Source organism: Onychostoma macrolepis, chromosome 15 (genome assembly GCF_012432095.1).
Source record: "Onychostoma macrolepis isolate SWU-2019 chromosome 15, ASM1243209v1, whole genome shotgun sequence".
Classification (NCBI taxonomy): Eukaryota; Metazoa; Chordata; class Actinopteri; order Cypriniformes; family Cyprinidae; genus Onychostoma; species Onychostoma macrolepis.
In genome coordinates, this window is record NC_081169.1 from 16845527 (window position 1) to 16869023 (window position 23497).

Consider the following 23497-nt stretch of genomic DNA (forward strand, 5'->3'; position numbering starts at 1 on the left):
TGCTGCTACTGTTTTGTGTATAACCTGACACCCCAATGTACTAATGCACATGAACAATACATACAAGCGATAGTTTAACCCAAAATGTAAACGTCATTATTGTATTCATCCTCACAACGTTTTTTAGTCTATTTCTTTCGAGGTCAACACCAGCTTGTAATTTTCAAGAAATCCCAAACACCATGTTTAATTGGTTCAGGGGTCTGTTTCATAAAACAAGTTTACCAAATAAACCAGGTTTATTTCAGTTAGTCTTACCTTGTTTTTGAGTTTGATCAGGGTGGGAGCTAAAACCTCATTTCTAAACATCACTCACAAAAATGGTTGGGCTGATTTCTCAACTATTGAGAAACAAAAATAATCAGTTCTGTATTGTACAGACCACTTGAGAATTTAAAGGGATAGTTCGTTCATTTTTTCATTCAAATTGTTCACTCATTTTCTCCAAAAGTTTTTTTTTCTCTTTTCTTCTGGAACACAAAAGAAGGGTATTTATTTATTTATTGTCCATACAACTGAATTCAAAAGGTTCCAATGTTATTTGGTTCCCAGTGTTCCTCAGAATATCTTTTGTGTTCTGCAGAAGAAACAAAAAAGTCATGAAGGTTTGAAACAAGCATGACAGTTGTCATGACAATGATGACAGTTTCATTTTTGGGTTAACCATCGTTTCAATAGCCGGTCAAGTGTCCAAAAATGACTATTAAACAACAGGTAAATGTATCAAGATTTATTTTTTATTCAACATTTGTTCTTTTATTTATTTTTTGCTCCTCTTACAACATAATGGACAGTTAGGTCTATATGCAGCCCCAAATTTACAGGCTATATACAATATGAACTTTCTCCATAGGGAAAACACACTCTATATATACGCATATATATATATAATATCAGTGTGGAAAGAGGTCTGAAAAGTTGCCCCAACATATATATATATATATATCTGTACATGGTCCCATAAACTGAAAAAAAAAAATATTTTAAAACGTTAGCACTGAAACAAGAATCATCCATCTACATGCGAAAACAGCCACATCAATTAGTCTAAGAATGTATACATCCTAGTGTGAATACACAAAACTAAAACCTGACAACCAAAATAAAAAAATTCAATGCGTTTTCTCTCACACGCTTACAGAAGCAAAACAAATGCAGGGACTCTTGCGCAACATAATGCTAGTGTGATTGGTAAACCTGGCTTGCTCTTACATGGGAAAACCGACAGGGATCACAGTGTTAATTTGAAATCAAATCTCTTTGTACATGCAGGCTGTGCTCACCCTGCAGAACCGTGTAGCGGTCAGTGTGGCTCAATACAGACATCTTCCCATCCATGAATCCTTCACAACTGTCCTGAAGCCTAAAAGATCAATCCACCTTCCAACTGCAACATTATTAGTCACTAAAACATAACAAACAAAGCCTCTGAGGAATGCATTCACTACACAAACACACAAATGCATGTAATTTTAACACTGCTACATGAAAAATGAACCATGCAGTTATTTCCTGCACATCTAATAACCAACATTTATCACCAGTGGCAAGATGAAGGCATTGAATGTGTTGGAATACATTCGCAATGACATCCAGAACAATGTTTGCGCTGTTGCAAACTAATGGCTATTTAATATGGTTCATACACCACTGAGCTGGATTTAAGTAGGTGGCTCTGTTAGTGAATAACTTAAAGAGTGCAGGTGCAGCGAGGGAACAATAGGGGGCGTCTGTGCAGCATTGAACAGGACTCCAGATTGACAATGTTAAAGGCACTCCTGTCAGATTCCCATGACTCACGTGACAGTCACACACACAACAATAGTGTCTATGCCAGCTAGAGCACTACAGATAAATCATGTAAACTCTGTAAAAAGATATTTTCTAATAGAAACATCTCACATACGCTCCTGGTGTCTAAATGTACAAATCAACTTCATGATTGACTACTGTACACTGCAAAAATGATTTTCTTATTCAGTATTTGTCTCGATTTCCAATAAAAACCTAACTTTTTTCAAATCAACACATTCATACAATAGCAAAACAAAACGACTTGATATATTAAGTTTTGTTTTCTAAATAAAAGTATCAAAGTTCAGTGAGTTTATGCTTATGTGAGGCAAGAAAGAAGCTTTATTGGAAGGGAAACAATTTTTTTTTCTTGTTTAGGGTTAGCATAATCTCGCTTAATTTTGATACATTTAATATCTTAATTCATATTCCTTCTCAAGTAAATGTATCTTGCTTTAAGAATTTATAAATATTTGAAAAACCCCAAAAACGATTAAGAAAATCATTTCTCCAGTGCAATGATGATGCTACATCTTGCGTCAACTATAGTGGTAAAATATGACACCAAACTGACCAGGTAAATTGATTTTAAAGCGACAGTTCACAAAAACAAAAAAAAAAAAAAACACACTATTCTCATCAAGTCGTTCCGGACTTTTAAGACTTTCTTTATTCTGCAGAACACAAAAAGAAGCTATTTTGAAGTGTTTTTTTATTTTGTCCAGACAACAGGGACAGGGTTTTGAACCCCACTGACTCTTATTGTACTGACAAAACAGTTCATGTTCATGTTTTGCAGGAAAAAGAAAGTCATACAGGTTGGAACGACAAAACTCTCTCTTTAAGAACTGTAGGGACTTCAAGAACTGGTTCAGGATTCGACACAGTACATTAAACCTGGTCTAGTGGGAGCTGAGAAGAGCTTTCACATGAGGTGTGCTGTTAGTTGAGGAGTTAGTGTGAGGTATTACGGGGGCTGCCTTTTCATTAAGTCATTTACACTAGTAGTCACACATATTAGGCTGGCTGAGATCGCACCACAGTTTCATCATAATACACTCCACTAGAGCCTAAAACACACTGAGCAGCACACAAGCACTCTAGACTTTGCCTTTGCCCACACATAAAGATAAAACATCTCTTTTTGTCTTTTATTATATATCACTATATAGTAGACATTCAATAAATTTCTTTGTGTTGTCTTTATATACTTTCTTTTCATTTGGAATGTACTGAGTCCTATAGCTTTATAGTTTGTTTGAATTCAGTGCTGCATGTAGCGGCAGTCTCAAACGGGGCAGACCAGTCTATAAGTGTATATACTCTATCTGGGGGTCCGTATGTCAGCGCTTCAGGCCAGCTTTAGCGTGCTGACTGGGAAGGAGGGCATGGTCACCATTGTGACTGGGTTGAGGACGGTCTGGCCCACCAGTTGAGGGTGATGGGTAACCATCTGAGCACCCACTGGTGTCTGCTTGGCTTGTGCGTTGGTCACCGAAGTGCCGTTCATCTGGCTGTGAGAGAGCGTTTGCGCGATGTGGCTCATGACCGCCGGCTGTGTGACTGTGACGGGCTGTGGGTAGATTGCCGGAAGATGGGCAACAGTGATGTGGCTAATGGATTGAGGTCCTGGGGCCAGCTGCACCGAGCTTGAGGAGGAAGGAGCGATGTGGGCCACGTGCTTGGAGCCCGGCTGGATCACACGGTTGACGGTTTGGATGACGGAAGCATGTGACGCCGTTCCCGCGTGGGCGATGACGGAAGGCTGTAGGCTGGCCGCGGTCACTATATGGGTCTGGGCTGGAGGTAGTGTCTGTGGGGTCACAACCTGGGCGGCAGGAGCGGATGCAGGGCCGTTAGGAGCCCGTGCTGGGGTTGAGGTCAGAGCGGGAGTTGTGATTGGAGTGGCGGCGATGGGGGAGAGTTGAGGTGAGGAAATGGGGGGTAAAGTCTTCGAAGGTTTGTGAGGGATGGGGATGTGCTGTGTTATGAGGGATGACACGGGACGGGACTTCTTTAAATCTGGCTGAAGCACAGCAGGCACTTTGGGTAAGGCGCTGGGCATCTCGTCTTCGATATCGTCATCAATGTTGTCTTCACCTTCTGTAGAGACAACAACAAAAAAAATGGTCAGAAACTATTACTGGATTGTTTCAAGTTAAAAACAAGATCAAAATAAAAGCTTTTGTGGTGTATTGTGATCACCAAGACTGCATTTCCTTATACAGCAAACATTTCCTAAAATCAGCATATTATTTATTACTTTTAAATAATATGCTGATTTGCTGCTCAAGAAACATTTCTTACAATATAATATAATATAATGGAAATCGTTTGTAACATAAATGCCTTTACTGTTACTTTTGATCATTTTGAGGCATTGTTGAATAAAAGTATTAATTTCTTTATTGAAATATTGATTTAAAAATACTGATGACTTGTCTTGTGTTTTTTGTACTGATTTTTGTCCAATCAATCCCTACAGACTCTCTTTTAAAAAAGGGCAATGAGTGCTTATATCAAATTTAAACTAAGAAAATCTCAGGACAAAAATTTATCAAGTGGTTTCAAGGAGTTTTTAAGCTCTGTCAAAAAGCATGCTGTCAATTAGCACTGAAACCTGCAGACGAGGTCTTCTGCAGGACTAACCTGAGGCAGTGGAGGTAGAGGCCTGGTCATCATCTGGCTGGACGGTCTGTCGAAGAACACGGTCGATCTCAATCACGTCCAACCGCTGGCTCAGCTCGTTCTTAAGCTCGGCCAGTCTCTGCTGCAAGGCGATCTTCTCCCGCGCCAAACGCTCCATCTCATGCTCGTAGTCCTTCTCCTTCCTCTTCAGAGTCTATGTGGGGAAACGGAGAAATAATTAAGTGAGCATTTTCCACATGCACTAAGAGCTGGCAGGGAGCACTTAAAGTCTATAGTCTGCAAAATGACACAGCTGCAACAATGAAATGTCATCTTGCTGTGCAGCAAAAAGCAGGTAAGAAGAATACAAGACCAGCCATCATGTGCACTTAGAAGTGGTTGGCTTTTTCCTTAATACCCCATCTATCATTAAAGAAGTCCAGCTAAAGCAAAATAAAGAACCCAAGAAACTAGTAAGAGACATAAACAGCTGACCTCTCTCTATATAAAACAACTAATATATATATATATATATATATATATATATACACACACACACACACATATATAAAATAAAATAACTGGTCATCATGTAAGGGTTTATTTTGTGATGACGATCAAAAATACCTCTTACTCACATCTTGACAGAGCACTGTCAAGGCTGCTTACATTAATGCAATTTCTTATAAGGAAGACTTTTGGGAATTTAGACGAGCAAGTAAAAAAATGTCACATGCTTCTCTGTAAGTGTGCTTGTAATCATCTATAGGCGTAGATGCCTCGGCCCAGCACACACCTCCCCCACCTTCTGTTTTTACCCTGCCACTGCTACTCTCTCTTACTCACACAAACACGTGGATTACCCAAGGCATGACAGCACCTCCCACTTCTGGGAAGGCATTCACTTGCTGTGCACGAGTGCACATGCTGAGTAACTAGTGGGAGGAGCCCATGACACACGAGCTCGGCCAATCACAAGTGGACATCTGGGTAGTTTGAGCATGCTAAACAAGACTACATCTCTACGTACCCACAAAAACACACAGATACCGATCCAACTTCACAAACATTAGAGAAACACAAAACTCCAGACACACACACACACACACACACACACACACACAAAGATAGAGTGAGAAGGGAGGGACAGAGGGCAAGACACGGCACACACTGGGCTGGGCATAAGCGACCCAGTTTCCCTGCACTGTCAGCTGACGCATGAGAAACAAACAGGCAACGAGGACACAACGGCAGCTAAGGCCCTTAAGAGGATGGATCGAGAGAGATTAAGGGGTCTGTGCACAAAGAAGTGGAACTCCACTAAACTAAAAACCATGATGCTCAGTCAAATCTGACAGAGGAATAGAAACTTTAAAATAACAACTACAATAATAATAATACTATTTGTTAATATATATATATAATTATTTTTATAAATGTATATATTAAAATAAAATAATAACTAAATCATACTGTATTAATAATAATAATATTTTATATATATATATATATATATATATATATATATATATATATATATATATATATATATATATATATATATATATATATATATATATATATATTATTATTATTTTTTTTTAAATGTTACAATTATACATATTTTAATAATAATAATAATAATATCAACAATAATAACATATTATAAATAAAATTATTTAAACGACAAGCCTGAAGTCTGGAAGCTGAGGTTCAAAATAAATCTCTGTGAACATTTTGGTGACGATGCAAATGAATCAATTAAGTCACTGAAAGAGACGGTTCGAATTGATTCATAAAAATGAATTTAAATTCGCTCTCTCAACATTTCCATACCTTACAAGAGAAGTAATGATCATGAAGCTGATCTAATGACATGCTCTTGGTCAAATAAAGAGCACATTCAATTTACTGCGATACGTATCAGCAAAATCACTGCATATAAAACCCACTACTACTGACACACTAACCCTCAAACAATGAGCAATGACAAGGGATGCACGTATCACACAGCACCACGTGCGCTGGACAAGCATGGCCATGAAGAAATAATAACAGCGTGGAAAAAAGATCCAGGCCAGTCATTTGATATGTGTACAGGTGTGTGTAGATCGCAAGACAGAAGATAAAGGAGCACTTGCAGTTCAGCTTGGGGTCGATCAGGTCTCTGGTCTGCTGCGCTCTCGTGAATAATTACAGGACACTGGGCAAATCGATACATGCCACTTCCTTTCCAAAGCACAGAGTGGCCTTTTGCCTCTCAGAGGTGTCAGTGTCTTTGTCTCAGCAAATTAGACGGTGGAGTACTCGAGCGTTGTCAAGGCAACAGCTGAAAACCGTCACAGTTGCTGTGGTAACAGGTACGTTGAGCGGGCAGCAGAGTGTGACAGTGTGAGCATGTGTTGTCTGCACAGGGCAGCAGCATAAAGCCTGTTTGATTGAGCACCTCTCAGCAGCTCCATATATAGGTCTGGTGTGCTGGACACACGCTTTATGTAACAACACTAACAGAATAAATCAGAGCAGATAGCAGCATTCAGTCTTCAGGAAAACGTGTGACCTCAGTTGATCCTTTACTTAGTCCTGCCTATATTTTAGGCCTAACGTTACGGACCAATGCCGTCTGCTGTATTCTTAGTCAAATATTTGCTCTTTTTAAATGTATACTCTACCTATTGTTTAAAGTTTAGGGTTTTTGTAAGATTTTGTGTGTCTTATGCTCACATGCTGCATTTATTTGATCAAAAATACAGCAAAACAGTAATATGATTACAATTTAATATAACTGTTTGCTATTGTGGTATATTTTAAAATGTAATTTATTCCTGTGATAACAAAGCTGAATTTTCAGCATCATTTCTCCAGTCTTCAGTGTCACATGATCCTCCAGAACAAAGTCATTCTAAGATGATGATTGGTGCCCAAGAAACATTTCTTCTTATTATTATCATCATCATCAATGTTGAAAACAGTTGTGTTGCTTAAAGGGTTAGTTCACCCAAAAATGGCCCTCAAGGCATCCTAGGTGTATATGACTTTCTTCTTTCAGACGAATCCATTCGGAGTTATATTAAAAATTGTCCTGGCTATTCCAAGCGTTATTATTGCAGTGGGTCTGTGTTTCTCTTTAACAGTTCAAAACATCCATAATAAAACGTGCCTCACACGGCTCCGGGGGGTGAATAAAGGCCTCCTGTAGCAATTCCATGCATTTTTGTAAGACAAATATCCATATTTCAAACGTAATAAGCACTTTTCTCTCACTTCCTCGTACACGGAAGCTGTGCCGGCAGATTCCAACATATGCATTGTGCGCGCGCCTCTGAGATATGCTAGTCGCGCTTTATTTTACGTGTTTTGTACTGTTGAACAGAAACACCCGCTGACTGCAATGATAGAGCTCAGAAGAGCCCGGACAATTTTTAATATAACTCCGATTGGATTCGTCTGAAAGAAGAAAGTCATATACACCTAGGATGCCTTGAAGGTGAGTAAATAACAGGCTAATTTTCATTTTTGGGTGAACTAACCCTTTAATTATTATATTATAATAGTTTAATGTATTACAGAAACAGTGATGCATTTTTTAAATTAAATATAAATAGCATAATGTAATTGTATAATACAATTATATAAATAACTTAATATAATTATATAAAGTTCATGTGTGTGTGTGTGTGTGTGTGTGTGTGTGTGTGTTTTATATACACACAACAAATATACACAGTACACACACATATATTATGTAAACAAAATTGAATGCAATTAATCATAATTAATCAGCACTAATATACAGACCCCAAACTTTTGAACAGCAGTATAAGTCATATTTGCATTCAGAAAGCATGAAATGTAATTTTATGAAAAATATGGGCAATGCCAGGTCACTTATAACAGTGTATTAATACAGGATTACTGTCTTGTCTCCCCCTAAAAACTTTGCTGAATAATTTAACAATGTCTTTAAACAAAACCAGCAGATAACAAATGCTTTGCAATATCATAATCCATCATTCCAGCCGACAATAACAGCCAATCAATTTTTACCGCCTTGTGAGCACATTTTAACGAAAACCAAGCAGTTTATTTCTATTGGATGTTCTGCAAAAGTTAGTGACAGTAACCAAACGGGGTGGAGCTTATCAAAGAGCCAATTACAAACAAACCTCCAGTTGAAAGAAAAATTCTAGATGCTGATTGGTTGAATACAGCATTCCAATTGTGCCTGACATACATGATCTAGTAACAGCTATAATGCGAAACACTTATAAGTGCGAGCAGTTCCTAACATTAAATCTGCACCCCGTAAAAGAGTTACACAAGAGCCGTCCCTGGTCTTTTTTTACAAGCGTGCCCTCCTTCACCTGGGGGGCCGGAGCATTCCTTGCTGGCTGTCTCCACCAGGCCCTCATTGACCCCACCTCCCACCGCTGACGAGGCATGTTGACAGCTCTCTGGTCTGTGTGCTGCATCAGGCGCAGCTCCAGCCCACAGCTGTGCATGCCTGCCTCTATTAGTCACACACACACACTGGCCGGCCTGCTCCACAAACACCCAAACCCACTGAACTCCTGATCCGTGGACTGGGGCCCCTTCACTGCCTCCCTCCGGCTTCAGCCCAGAACGGCTAAACCATCAGTGTTATTTTGGTATTTTATAGTTTAATATTTTAAATTAGATTTTAATTTAGTTTTTGTGATTTTTTTTAATTAAGCTTTAGCTTTTAGTTGAACTTTTCATTTAGTAGTTCAACTTAAACCAAAAAAAATATGAAAAATAGAAACTAGCTGAAATAAAATAAGATTACATTTTTTATTTCATCTTATTTCAGTTCATTTCAAGGAATCAAAATGGTTTTATGGTTTCAGTTAACAATAATAACCCTGCTCCTGACTGAATATGAGATGTTATCAGAGGAATAACAACATCTGGATGGTGTTTCAGGAGATGAATGTGAATCATTGTTGTATTCATATTCTGGAGGATATGGAGGAAAAATAAGGCCAGAGAGGAACATCTGCTCTCAAACTCAGGGCCGACTTGAGGGATGAACTGATAGTGGCTTTAATTAGCTTTTGTAGTCAGTTTCTAACAAGCCAAGCGCATGACCTCCCCCTCCCCCATCGGTTTGCTATCATTAGTTACTCACTGAAGCCCCGCCCCCTGACTGCGCACATGTGAACGTGTCGTCATGTTTATGTATATACAAGTGTGCATGCTTATGATGGATTTGTACGAGTTAAAAATGAACTCGCATGCAATGTTAGGATGTCCTGCATTTACAGACTCAGTTCTGCAGAACAAAGAAGAGAGAGAAAGAGAGCCACGTTGCAGCCACGCTCTTCCCGCAGTAAAGGATATCCCATGACTCCAGTTTGAGGTGTTTGGTAACTTGGTCAGTTCAAGCACAGCTATAAATCTCACTGGGTCTCTGGTTTTGTTGTGATGCTAAAGAGGAAGTCTTGTAGTGCAGTGTACATTTGTTTGGGGACAGAGATAGATCAACCAACATTATTTCCTTTAACTGACACTTTTTGTGACAAAAATGCGTTTGGGTTTGATTAAATTAGACAAGGCTGTCAAATCTACTAATTTTTACTTAGCAGGTTGCCAGACAAATTAAAAAAACAAAAAAACAAAAGATGAAAAGATAATAAAGATAGCAATTCTGGCTCACTTGATTCCCTAGCAAAAATGAAACTAAAATCAGTTGAGCATATTACTCCTAAACATAAAAATAACTTCATATTTCACAGTATTACTGTTTTTACTGTATTTTTGACCAAATAAATATAGCCTTGTATAGAAGTGTATATAAAAAAAAAAACAAGTACTAGCCAGTGGGATATATACAGTACATCAGGTCGGAATTAGTATTTTATAATTGCAACTGGACAGACAGTAGTTTTGAGAAAGTGCAGCGTTGTCATTTTACTAGACACTCCCTTTGTATTTCACAGGGAAAAACAGTTCATGAGGATGGATAGACGATAACAGAATTTTCCATTTAAAGCAAATGATCTACAGATGGTGCGACTCAATTAGACAGACCAAAATTAGACATGTAGAAAAGTCTGCCAGCCAGGATGAGGCTGACGTTTACCAAATAATTTTTGTTGAATCAGCTACATTGAAACTGCAGTGGTTTGTACATGACAAATGGGCCGAATCATGTGATTTAATCCCACAAGGATAAACCACTAGTTTCTGTAGGGCATGATATAGATGACCAACCGACCCACATAGGCCATACTATAGTGCTGACACGCACTGCCACACAAAGACAGGAAATGAATCAGGTGGATCTCACAGGATTCATTCTGGATTTGCTCATCAGTCTCAATCCTACTGAGACACCAGAGCAACATAAACCCATTGGGAGTAATTCAGTGCACTGATATTTATTTACTTTATGCAACTACATCAACACATTGTGCCAAGGACAAAAAAAAAAAAAAATGACTTTGTAGATTTCACAATCCACTACAAACCATCCAAAAAAATAAATAAAATCTCAATACGATTATCTGGATTAAGCAATACATCAGTCACTGCATCACGACGCACTGCTAAGCAAAACCGGTCCTGCAAGGTTTAGGCAGCACCTAATGCGGGGCTTTCAGAGATCGAGCTCAACGAGTGTGCCGTGCTGTGGCAGGAACAACAGCTGGAGGGGGCCGTCACCGGGGGGTGACGTCACGCAGCTCTGTCTAGCCATGTGCTCGCTACTCATGTGGCCGCGGCAGGGAACATGATGAACACGAGAGTGGGGGAAGGAGGAAAAAAAAGTACAGAGGGAGGGAGAAACAGGAGGAGCTCTGACTACTAGACAGAACAGGGAAACTCCTGAGACTTGTAGGATAACATTTAAAGCAGCAGCCACCATAATCCACAGTTCACAACGTGTAAAGTCTAGTATTATGAGTCTAGTGTAGCATGAAAAAATGAATATAAATCTGCAGTTTAATATTTCAAATCAACATTTGTAAGTAATATGAAGCGGGAGTCAAAACCACAAGGACTGTAGTGTGACAAGTTCCTCAAGATTTTCCACGACAAGCAAATTTCTTTGAATATTCAGAGAAATAAAAAGAAACGGCTTTTATTTTCTCCCCAGAGTAACAGTATATTAGTGTATTTTTAGTATTAGTATTAATATGTAACAGTGTGTATTTTAGTATACTATACTATTTTAGTACTTCTTGAATGATTTGAATTGAGCTTTTTTTCTGTTTTGTATTTCAGCTTTAGTTTGAATAATTTTAGTACTTTAACTTCACATTTATTTCAGATAGTTGCCAACGCAAGATTTGTTTTAAAGTTTTTTTAAATTTACAGTTTTCATCTAATATTTTATTTCCATTCTCATTTTAATACAGTTTAACAATTTTAATAGCTGCACTTTACAACAGGTTTCCATTTGTTAACTATATTATTTAAAATGATTTTACAACATTATTAATCTTAGCTAATGTTAATTTCATCAATATTTTATGGGGTAACGTGAACTAACAATTAACGGTTGTATTTTTATCAACTAAAATTAAGAACGATTAACAGATACTGTAGAAAATGAATTGCTCATTGTTACTTAATGCACTCATTGTAGTCTTTTCTGTTTTAGACAACAGTAAAAACACTGGTATATTACCTGGCCTAATACAGATAAGCATTGTCGCAATCTGTCCTGTGATTAACAAATCACTAATCAGTTGCTTCACTTTGGAAGTCAAAAAGCAGATTTGGCACGATGCCACAGGAATATGTGAATCAGGTGCCATGAAGATGAATAAACTGAAGAGTAATCTCTTCAAACAATCCTCTTATTCAGTTCTGGGAGGAGCCGATTGGTCAGTGAGGGGAGAGTGGGAGGGGCCATGGACCGGAGGGCATGCAGACGCAAACGCGTGGAGGTGAGGTGCGCGTGCCTGCCTCCGCCCATGGCCCAGCGGACAGCCTGAACACACGCTGTGCCACCGCCGCCTCCAGAGACCATCACAAAACACACGTACACACAAACACAGCACTAATCATTAAGAGAGAAGCCCCGTGATCGGCAGGCACAGGCACACACTAATCTTTTAGCAGGAACACAACAAAACAGAGAGGGCGAGGGAGACATACTGGCTGGTAAACAGCTCAAATCAGTGACTGACTAGCTTTTCTGTGAACATTCAACAAAATATACACATGAGCTTCCCACAAACCTGTCCTTCAAGAAAAACATTCAAAAGACAGTAATTACTAAGTGTCATTAATAATAATACAGATGGAGTGACTAACTAAAACTAGCCACGCTACTAACTTAACATTTTTTACTAGCCGAGGCACTATTGCAAGCTTTGTTCCACAACTAGTGTTGTAACAAAATGCTACATTTCTGTTTTTGTTACATTGTAACATCGAGCTATAAAAGCACTCGAAAAACACACTCCTAATGTCCTTTCAAATGTAGGGAAGTCTAATTCAATTTAATAAATGTAAATGTAAACAAACTGGTTCAAAAAATAATTAGTAACTCATTAAACGCCTTCAAAAACATTATTACTATTAAAATTACGAATTAGGTCATTTAAATGTATACGTTTTGTTGAATTAGTTCATTCTGAGATTAAGTGTAAACAAAAAGTTCATTCCACCTCCTGCGAAACATTTTCTGTGTTTATTCATTTTCTGTAAAAGTTTATTAATTTTCTGTTAATTATTTTTATTATTATTATTACTGAGCAGAAATTAATTAGCACTTTAATTAGTGGTTTAGTTAGATGTTATTCTAACTAGTTTTTCTGCGCTAGACGAATATTGCTCAGGTTGACTATTTAGTTGACTATACAGTAAAGTAAATGTATTTTATTTATTCATTTAAAAATACATTTATGTATATATAGTGACTTTACATAGATTTATGATGCAGATACATTTAAAAGCTAGCCTGTAGTTAGCTACTTTTTATAACTTGTAGTATATCTTAAGTACCAGTGGTGTGCAAATCAACAGTTTCAATGTAGCTACAAAAATCGAAATTATGATTTTCTAAAAACAGCAGATCCACATATTCAATACAAATTCGTACTCAAAAAGCTTCAGCCTCCCAGTATACAGATCACATTCTGGAAAAATGATAGCAAATGGCTGGTTGTTTTCAACAGGCCATGTGCTTTAAATAAATACACCTTAAGCCTGGTTGAACGACAGGCAGCAGAGAGCGGGAAAGAGTGATAATGGGTGGGCTGGGTCGGTCCGTCAAATCCACCAATGGCTAGAAGCAAGTGGCTTAAGGAGGGGGTAGGTGACGGCGCCAGGGATCCAGTGACACGAGTTCTGTTTCCACACTGCCCTAGTTTCCCGAACGTCTTGTGCCTCGGCTAAATCAAATCCTTTGATTTGATTGGATTTCTATTTCTTCTTCTAAAGGGTTTTGCTGTAGGCGTTCGCATGTGTGAATGAGGCACTGGTTTAATCAGATAGAGCATGGCTTATGATCTCGGTTTACAGACAAAGAGAAGGTGCTCTGCTCACACTGCAGGACAGCAACTATCCATTTTTCCTGTGCAAATAAACTCGATCAGAGATCTTTAATCTCACAGCTTTAGATCAATCAAAGCAACACTGGAAATATCTCATATCTCAGATAAAAGAACTGTAACCAACAAACTGAAGACTGCATCATACTGTGGTTTCCCTCCTGCTCTTGCATTGTTTACGCGTGTAAATAAATACACACCTCAAGTCAAAGTCTGATGATATACAGATACAGATGTACAGCAGACAGCGAACATGTAAATGTAGATTAATCAGCGCTTACCTGAATGTATCTCAAAGCACTTCTCAGAACGCTCAGATTGGACGTCTTCTTTTCATCAACATTAGGGATGTTCTTCTTCAGGGTCTCGAAACACTCCTTTAAGTGAGCACGTCTGAGAAAAGAAGATCATTTAGGATTACAAAAAAGTTATAATAAGGTTTTATGTGGTATCAGCATTTGCTTATTTATATATTATAATACACTTATGAGACAATTAAGTGCTATATTCATTTTTATCTGTGAAGTATGTGAACAATAAAAATATAACAAATCAAATAAAATCAAATCACTTTTATTATCACATCACCACAGCACAGCGTGCTCCAGACAGTGAAGAAACAATTTACATATAGACAGTACCATTACATATCTACAGACTTATACAGATGACAATGTGCAATATACACATACATATACTCAGTACACACAGTGTACTATTAGACATACTTACAGTTAGCACATTATACACAGTATGTACACATTCTACATTATGTTCAATATACATATATACAATATATATATATACCTGATATAATATATACATAACTTGATTGTGTGTAATTTCTGTGCCACTAGCAAAACCCATTTTTGATCAATTTTTTATTGTAAATAGGGAGTGTTTGAAACTTTTTTTTGTGTGTAGATTTTACACTACTGTTCAATTTTTTTTAAAGAAATGTATAATTTTATTCAGCAGGACACAGTAAATTGATCAAAAGTAATATTAAAAGGCATTTATACAGTAGTTCTACAAAAGATTTCCATTTCACATAAATGCTATTCTTTTGAACTTTCTATTCATCAAAGAATCCTTAACAAATGTATCACGGTTTCCACAAAAATATTAAGCAGCACAACTATTTTCAACATTAATAATAATGAGAAATGCTTCTTTAACACCAATTCAGCATATTAAAATGATTTCTGAATGGTCATGTGACACTGAAGGCTGCTGAAAATTCAGCTTTGCCATCACAGGAATTTTTATTTTTTTAAATATATTAAATAAAAAACAGGTATTTTAATTCGTAATAATAATAACAATTCACAATATTACTGTTATTACTGTATTTTGAATAAATAAATGCAGCCTTTGCATGCATAAAAGACTTCTTTCAAAAATATTTAAAAATCCTACTGACTATAAACATTTGAACGATGGCGTACATACATCACCCTGTATGTGTAAAAACATTGGTGAAAGGCACTTAAGTCTGGTAAACCTGCAGCAAAGACGACCTTACCTGTTTTTTTCAAGCTTATTGTGCACTTCTCTCGTTCCTGCCCTGTAAACACAGGTCATATGGTCTTGAATAGTTAGTTCTCAAACATAATACAAACTCACAGCCGTAAAACCAACTATAAAAGTTTTCACGATTCAGTTTTAAACAATGGTTAACATAGTGATAAATAACAGCTTCACGTCTTGACTCACCCTCCAGGTCTCTTCTTGCCGTCCAAATTACGGTGGTCATCAGGCGGGCTGCCTCTGACCGCAGGGCTGGGTTGGGCTGAGGGAGGTCCATGCTGAGGGAGAAGTGCATGCTGGGAAGCTGTGACAATGGGGCCCGGGAAGGTCTGGAGCTGCTGGGCTGGTTTGGTGCCATTGGACTGAGACAGTGATGTGGGCTCTGCCTTCACCGGAGACGAGATGAGGGGGCGCTGGTGCAGTGCCTGCTGGTTTGGCAGCGAGTAGGTGTCTTTTCTTGGTGGCGTGAGGCGGGGCGCTGCCGACGGGCTGAGAGCTGTGGTAGGGGGCGGGGGCAGAGCGGGTGGAGTGGAGGACACCACCGGGATGGGGATGACCGTGATGGGCATGGTGGGGGGAGGGGGAGGAGGCTGAGCCGGGGCAGGTATGTGGCGATGTTCAGGGCCGGACTCCTCCACCCAGGTCACATGGTTCATTCGAATGGGCTGAGTGTAAGAGTTAACTTCTGCTCTCCGCTTCTCCGCCTCCTGCTCACGACGCCGTCTTTCCTGAAGCTCATTCTCTTCTATTGAAAGAAATATAGGAAAAAAATGAATTACTTATCCAAATCCAGAACTTACTGGATCTTTAATGGTTCATATTGATATTAACATCATAAATATTTAAATTTAGGCACTACAACATTAAGCCCAGTAAGAAAAATGGATATTCATTTTAAGATTTGCTTTTTAAGATTACATTAAACAGAGATATTAAATTAAAAGTGTTTTGAAAGATTAAGTAAGTATTACATGACACTACATGACAAGTGTTACACAGTCATTTATATGTAAAAATAGATGAAATGAGTATAAAAAAAATAATTTTCTGTCAGTGTTGTTTTAATATTTTCATATACTACTATAATTTATGTTTAGAATTGTCAGGAAAGTGTTTCAAAGTGTTTTCAATATCAAGCGATACCAGTAAATAAATAAATAAATAGCTGCAGATAACCAAATGGTAACCGAAATTTGATGGTAATTATTCTATTCTTAACTATAAAAAAAACACTTAAGCCCTATTCAGACAAGGAACAATAACTATAATGATAACTATAAAGATAAAGATATTAGCGTCTACACCAGCGGACAACATCGTCTGTTTATTCTCAGCACACGCGTGTCTTTCGCTTGAACTTCTCCAGCTCGTGACAGCCGGGTTGATTATGATTGTCTTATCAATATTTTTATTATTCATCAGCTGGAAAAAAAAAAAAATAGTTCTGATAGTGATTCCAACGATATCATTTCTCTGTGCCTTTATCGTTATAGTTGTGGTCTGGACTCTGCTATTCTTTAATATCGAGAACGATTTTTAGAACTATATCTTCATCGTTATCTTTATAGTTATCATCCTTAGTGTGAATGGGCCTTAAGACTATACATTTTCAATTAACATCCAAAGCAAGCATAAAAGATAAAAAAGAATGTCCTATCTGTCTGGAGTCTCTGTGACCTAGTAAACAGTGTTGAAGGAAATGTAAAAGACTGAACTATATGTTGGACACTACATATAGTTGGTAACCTTTGACCTTAAACATATGATGTGATGACATCTCATCTAAACTGGGGCAAATGATGGAGACGGGGCAGCCACAAATCAATATGGGTCAATAAACCAGCCTGAGATTGTATCTAGCTCAGAGTGAACTCTATTAAAGGAGCTTTTGTGTGCGTACAGACAAATGAGTGTTACTGGTTAACAGTGGAGGGTAGAGATTACACTGTTAGAGCACATGGTGTACAGGCTTCAGGCTAAAGTTTCTCTGGCCTAAATGGAAACACGATGCTCGTCCCCCTCAAACCACACTCCCTTCTTCAAGCAGGGCTGCTCTAAAACACCACAGGACGGCCTCCTGAACCTTCGCCAAACCTTCAGCATCAATTATACATGCTGTTGCACTCGACTTGACACTGTTTAAGAAATAGTAGAGACACACAAAACTGCTTTTTGATTCAGAGAGGAGAACTAGAGCTTCAGCACGTGATGCAGTAAAGAACTTCCACTGCTGTTCAATAGTAAAGTAATGAAGGAAGCTACACCTATTTTAGGTGAAAGGATTGGTCGCGGACTGAATTCAGGCTGAAAAACATTCAATCACTTTTTTTTAGTTAGTCTAAACGTTTATTCTCAGTTTAATGTGCAAACCAAGGCAACTAAAAGTAAACCATTCATAGGTTTTCCTGAAAAACGTAAATGCTGTGGCATATTCAACACTACTGTTTGTTTGAGCAGCAGCTGAATGTCAGAATAAAAAAAAAACAATTGAATCTATATAAAATTAATATATACACTACAATTTAAAAGTTTGGGGTGAGTAAGATTTTTTTATGTTTTTGAAAGAAATGTCCTGTGCTAACAAAAGTTGCATTTATTTGATCAAAAATACAGTAAAAACTGTAATATTGTTGTGAATTATTATTACAAGTTAAAACAACTGTTTTCGAATTTATTTGTATTTTAAAATGTAATTTATTCCTGTGATGCAAAGCTGAATTTTCAGCATCATTACTCCAGTCTTCAGTGTCACATGATCCTTCAGAAATCAGTCTAATATGCTGATTTGCTGCTCAAAAATCGCTTATTATTATCAATGCTGAATATTTTTGTGGAAACCGTAATATTTTTTTTTCAGGATTCTTTTATGAATAGAAAGTTCAAAAGAACAGCATTTATTTGAAGTAGAAATATTTTTATTTAAGTAATGATATTTAATCCCTCCTTGCTAAACAAAAAAGTATTAAAATGTAAATCAAACACTAATTTTTGTTTCATTTCATATAGTGACAGAAATTACACTTCACCTTTAGACATCTTAAAGCCATTTTATCTACAGTAAAACAGTATAAATCCATTAACACTGAATTCACCTGATAAACTCTTAGGCTTTGCTCAGCTAAAGTGCATTTAGATATTAGCTCGCGGTTGTGGGGTTGAAGGAGAATTATCCTGATCAGCAGTTTTATGGTTAATCCAAGTCAAGTCATTCCAAAAGCTTTCTTTATACTTTACTGCTTTTATTATTCCAGCTATTTTAGCACTCACCTAGGCTATGCATAACAACCCGAATTGGTCAAAAATCTTAAAAAGTATTACAAACACAGCACTGAAGAAAACTCTGCTTCATATCAGCCAATTAATGGCAATCAAAATATCAAAAAATGAATCATTGCACAACCTAATGCTTGCTTCCAGTTTTAAAAGAATCCTCTTAACGCCCAGGAAGGTAAAGAGGTCACAGGTATACGAGGTGCCCTAGATAAACTGGAAAAGACACAGGTGTGTGCGTGTGCACCTGGAACGTCATGAATCTCATTAGGGTGAAAAGCCAAACGGCATCAAATCATGTGTGCTCAGAGGATAATGAGACTTTTAAGACAGGCATTCTTATCGTGTGTGTGTGTGTGTGTGTGTGTGTGTGTCATCGAAGGGGGTGGTGAAAGTGCTCCAACCTAATTTCAGCCAATCACAGCGCAGCAATCCACCCCCACCAGTCACCACTATGCTATTTGAACAGCGCACGCTTCCTCCTGCTGAAAGGGGGTATTTAGTTCCTATGGAACCAAACAATCAATTACCAGAATACACAAGGAAGCACAATACACGCGAACCAGCAAGCCTTTCAAGTGAAATGTGACTGTTGAGCCCTTTTAAATACACTTGATTTCCTGACACTGAAGCCGTGTTAACAGCGGATTAATGACACATTATTGATATCTTTAAGTAAAAGAGTAAAAAGCTCCCACATGCATGAACGCATTTCAAGGTTCCGCTTTTCTTTGAATACTACTAATTGTGCCAGACTAGAGAAGAGAAGCCCTCGGGTGCTTTTTTAAACATAATTTCTCTGGTCAACACCTGACTGTCTGAAGTATTTCGGTGTACTTATTTAACAGCTACAGAGGGCAAAGGTGTAACTGCACACAGGAAATGACTGTCCACCAGCGTGCAATGCAATTTACAGCCCAGCATTACAAACTGCTGGCTGAATGCTTTCACAGAGTCACATGCTGAGTAGAATTACAGTCAGCTGTGGTGAAATATACAGAAGTGAAACTGATCGAGAAGATTTCTATCACAAGCTTAGACTGTTAATGAAATAATAATGAGAATACATTTGATATATCAGTTGAATAGAAAATCAGCTAAAGAAAATCAAGATTTTTCTGAAAATCATTCAGAATGCATTTGATTTCTATATCTAGAAATAGAAAATCACCTAAAAAAAAATCAATTAATCAATCGTTTGGAAAAGTATATACAAGTATACAATTTCCAAATGCAAAAAAATATATAAATATTATATTCCAGTCACTTGGCAATACATTCAATAAATCAATTGAAAAAAAAAAAAAAAAGATTTAAGCAATAAGTTAAATATACTACTGTATATTTGTTATTTTTTATATTCAAACTGTTAATTCTATTTATCCTCATAAGTAGTTGATTATGGCCCATCAATATCTAAACTGATTGTGACCCCCATAGTCTCAAGCTTATAATGTAAATCCGTCCTGAGAATGTCACTCTTCCAGTATTGTTTGTCAGAGCACCACGATGATCCAAATCTGCAGGAGTGTGTTATATAACTGCAGTACATTTTGGAGAAGCAAGCAGGGGGTTACTGTCCTACTTTCCCTCTGGTTGTAAACCCCCTCCCTGCACAGAGCAGCGCCTGGCGCGCACATGGAGCGAAGGGGGAGGGGCTCTCCGGCCACGCGGATCTCACACGAGGGCGTGGTTATGGCAGACACGTCACCGAGGGGCTTAAGGGGCGTGGCTAAGGCGGACACGTCACCGAGGCTTCAGAAAGCGCCAGTGGACGCATGCAGCGCGGGAGAGAAAACAATAGTGTGAAATAAATACACCGTACACTATTGCGCTAAGAACACTCTACGAAAATGCAATAAAACATTACATCCATTCACTTCTACCAAAAGAATGCAAATAAGAGCCGCGTAATGTGATATTTAGGTCATTATATAAAGCGCAACTGAACTGGCACTTGCGCACGTACTTGTAAGCCACCGCCCTTAAAGCAAGCAGGTATGTTTTCCTACATCGACACTGCAACGAAGTATACAGTCACGAACTATCCCAACAGTCAAAGCAGATAAACCTACATTCTCTGCATTTTAATACATGGCTGTCATTATCCGGAAAACACCAGTTTACTACCATAGAAAGTAAACGTAAGCATACTATACTGCAGTTTTGCAGAGTCTTGGTATTATCGGCGTATTATGACATATTTCATGTCACGCACTACACTGATTCATGGCCATCACGTAGCTTGTGACATCCAGCGCAACAATGCCTCACATTAACCGGCTACTACATTACAGAACTACACGGTTCATTAAAGTGACCCTCTGTCTGTCATAAAAATGTATGTCCCCATATTTTTCCTTTCTTACCACGTGCTTTCTGTTGTTGCAGGGCTTGCAATTCCAAAAACTTCGCCGCCTCTAAAAGCGTCTCGATACTCATCTCTGTTTCTTGTTATGGTCCAAAAACGATTGGAGAAATGACTAAAAAATGCTAAATAGATAGATTCGAATGCTTCTGCTCGGGATCCAATCTTCTCGTCTATAAAAAAAAAATAATAAAATAAAAGGAAAGACGTGACTGGATCCCCCTTGAAGTCACTCTTCCACGCACGTAGAGGAGTCACAACAAGATGGCGCGGGTTGTTCAGTCAACATATCAGCCCATTGTACAGAGACAGCGGCTCCGCCCCCTGCACCAACGCCCCGCCCACACACGCTGGTCTTTCAAAACACGGAGATGGCCGTGCTTCAATAACCGCGTATATTCGACGAATTACGATACAAAACAAACTGACAGAAGGTCAGTAATACGTGTAGCACCACTTTTCTTCGATGTTGCTTATACAGGCCGAAGCAGAACGCTTACAGTATAAACGTCAAATCCAGGTTTTTCGCAATACACCTACACATACCACGCCTCTAGCTTATTAATAAAACATGAGATTAGAGCAGCCAATAGGAGCGCATCCACACAAGGCATGGTGTCTGCTCACATGGGTGTCATTCTGCGCTTTTACCACGCAAACTAAAAACGAAAATGCAACCTGCAGGTCGACCTCTGGCGCTGTTTCTGATTCAGTCACTATTCAAACAGACAGCGAGTATCGATAAACAGTCCGCAGTAACGTCACATTATCAAAACAATTTCTCTGACAAAGATGCAAAATATTTCTGAAATATAACATTTAATCGTGCGCACACACACACACACACACACACACACAGATATATATATATATATATATATATATACACACACATACATACATACATACACACACACACACACACTGTGTGTATACATTTATGTGTTAGATAACACACACCGCTTTACAGCAAAACCTAAAGAATTAAATATAAAAAGTAAGTTATATTTAACAATGTTTTTGGCCTCCTACGCTACTACGTATTTACATTAATTCATAAAAATGAACCATTTACTGTGACCAGATATGCACAACTGTTTTATAGAAATATCTTAGCCACATTAATGGCAGTAAACCGTCATTTTGAGCAATAAACACCAGTTCCCTCTGCTGCCCTATTTCACCCGAGATCCTATCAAAGTACCACGGAATCTTTTTCTTTACTGCCATGATACATGTGCTGACTGAATAAAGGGTGAGTCATGTGACTGTATCCATGGTAACCGGTGAGGCAGTGTACTGCAGGACAGTAGGGAGTCTTGAAGAGAAGGAGAGAGCTGCAGAGATGGTGAGACAGAGAGAAGACAGAACATTTTGAACGTTGCAGTGCATTAATTGAATAGATATTGCTATATAGAGAGTGCATAAATACACTATATTACTAATAATCCCAAAACGTTAATAATAACATCTTGACATTTCCAGAAACGGGAGAAAAAAATATAGCAACATATCTAAGCCCTTCGCCACTGTATCTGAACTTTCTCTGCAATTTCCCATGACTTCTGCACATGCATTCAAACCAATGTATCTGATTTCAGTCAAAAGGAAAACATTACAAAAACAGCGGAAAATTTCTGTTTACGTCTCTCTGATAGAAGAAACAGCCTTCCACATGAGAACTAAAATCCTGTTGCTTTGTGGTTGAGTGCTATGCACATGTCAAGTCATTCTTCATTTCCTTTTAATCACTTGAGAAGGTCAAAGCAAACACGCTCATAAACCTTCTCTACCCTTAGACTTTCATATGACTCTCACATGCACGGAAACGGTGAATAAACTCCTGGTTCAACTTAAGAAGCTGCTCCCGGGGCAATTAGAGTAGGAGCTTGTTTACCCTGGAAAGCTTCACGTGACTCCCAGCGCACGTTATCTGCTCATGGTCCTCTCAGTGACTGCTGCAGCGGCCGCTGCTTCCTGTTATGAAGGCCTACTCCTCTCAGAACGTTTATACTAACTCGAACTTCCTGTGAAACAACCAAAAAGGCATTCCAGAGACAGGAAATGCAAAGGAACACAACGTATTATCGAGTTATTTGGCTTTCCAAATATTGTATGTCTGAGGAATATATGGGGACAACCTTTGCCCAACATTTGTAAATACAGGAAGCTATTGCCTCTTAAGTAAACTGGATTTTGGTTAGTTAAAATCAGGATCAAATGTTACTATTAATAATAATAAAAAAAAGTACAAAAATGTATTTAAAATAATATATTTTTAATATAAAAATTCAACGCCAGCATCCAAGAAAGCTAAAACTATTTTAATCATATTTTTATATTTGATTAAAATTTTTATAAAATCGAATTCAAAGCATATTGT

The 23497-nt window shown here is 38.1% G+C and overlaps 1 protein-coding gene across 1 annotated transcript; it reads right to left on the reverse strand.

The window, feature by feature from the left end:
* Window positions 1–715: 715 nt before the first annotated feature.
* Window positions 716–21408, reverse strand: mnta (MAX network transcriptional repressor a). The gene is made up of 6 exons (XM_058744503.1): window positions 21116–21408; window positions 15663–16221; window positions 15472–15513; window positions 14228–14339; window positions 4444–4636; window positions 716–3897 (listed from the first exon to the last, which is right to left on the reverse strand). The coding sequence occupies exons 1-6, from the start codon at window positions 21186–21188 to the stop codon at window positions 3146–3148; spliced, it is 1731 nt and encodes a 576-aa protein (XP_058600486.1). The 5' UTR covers window positions 21189–21408; the 3' UTR covers window positions 716–3145.
* Window positions 21409–23497: the final 2089 nt, after the last annotated feature.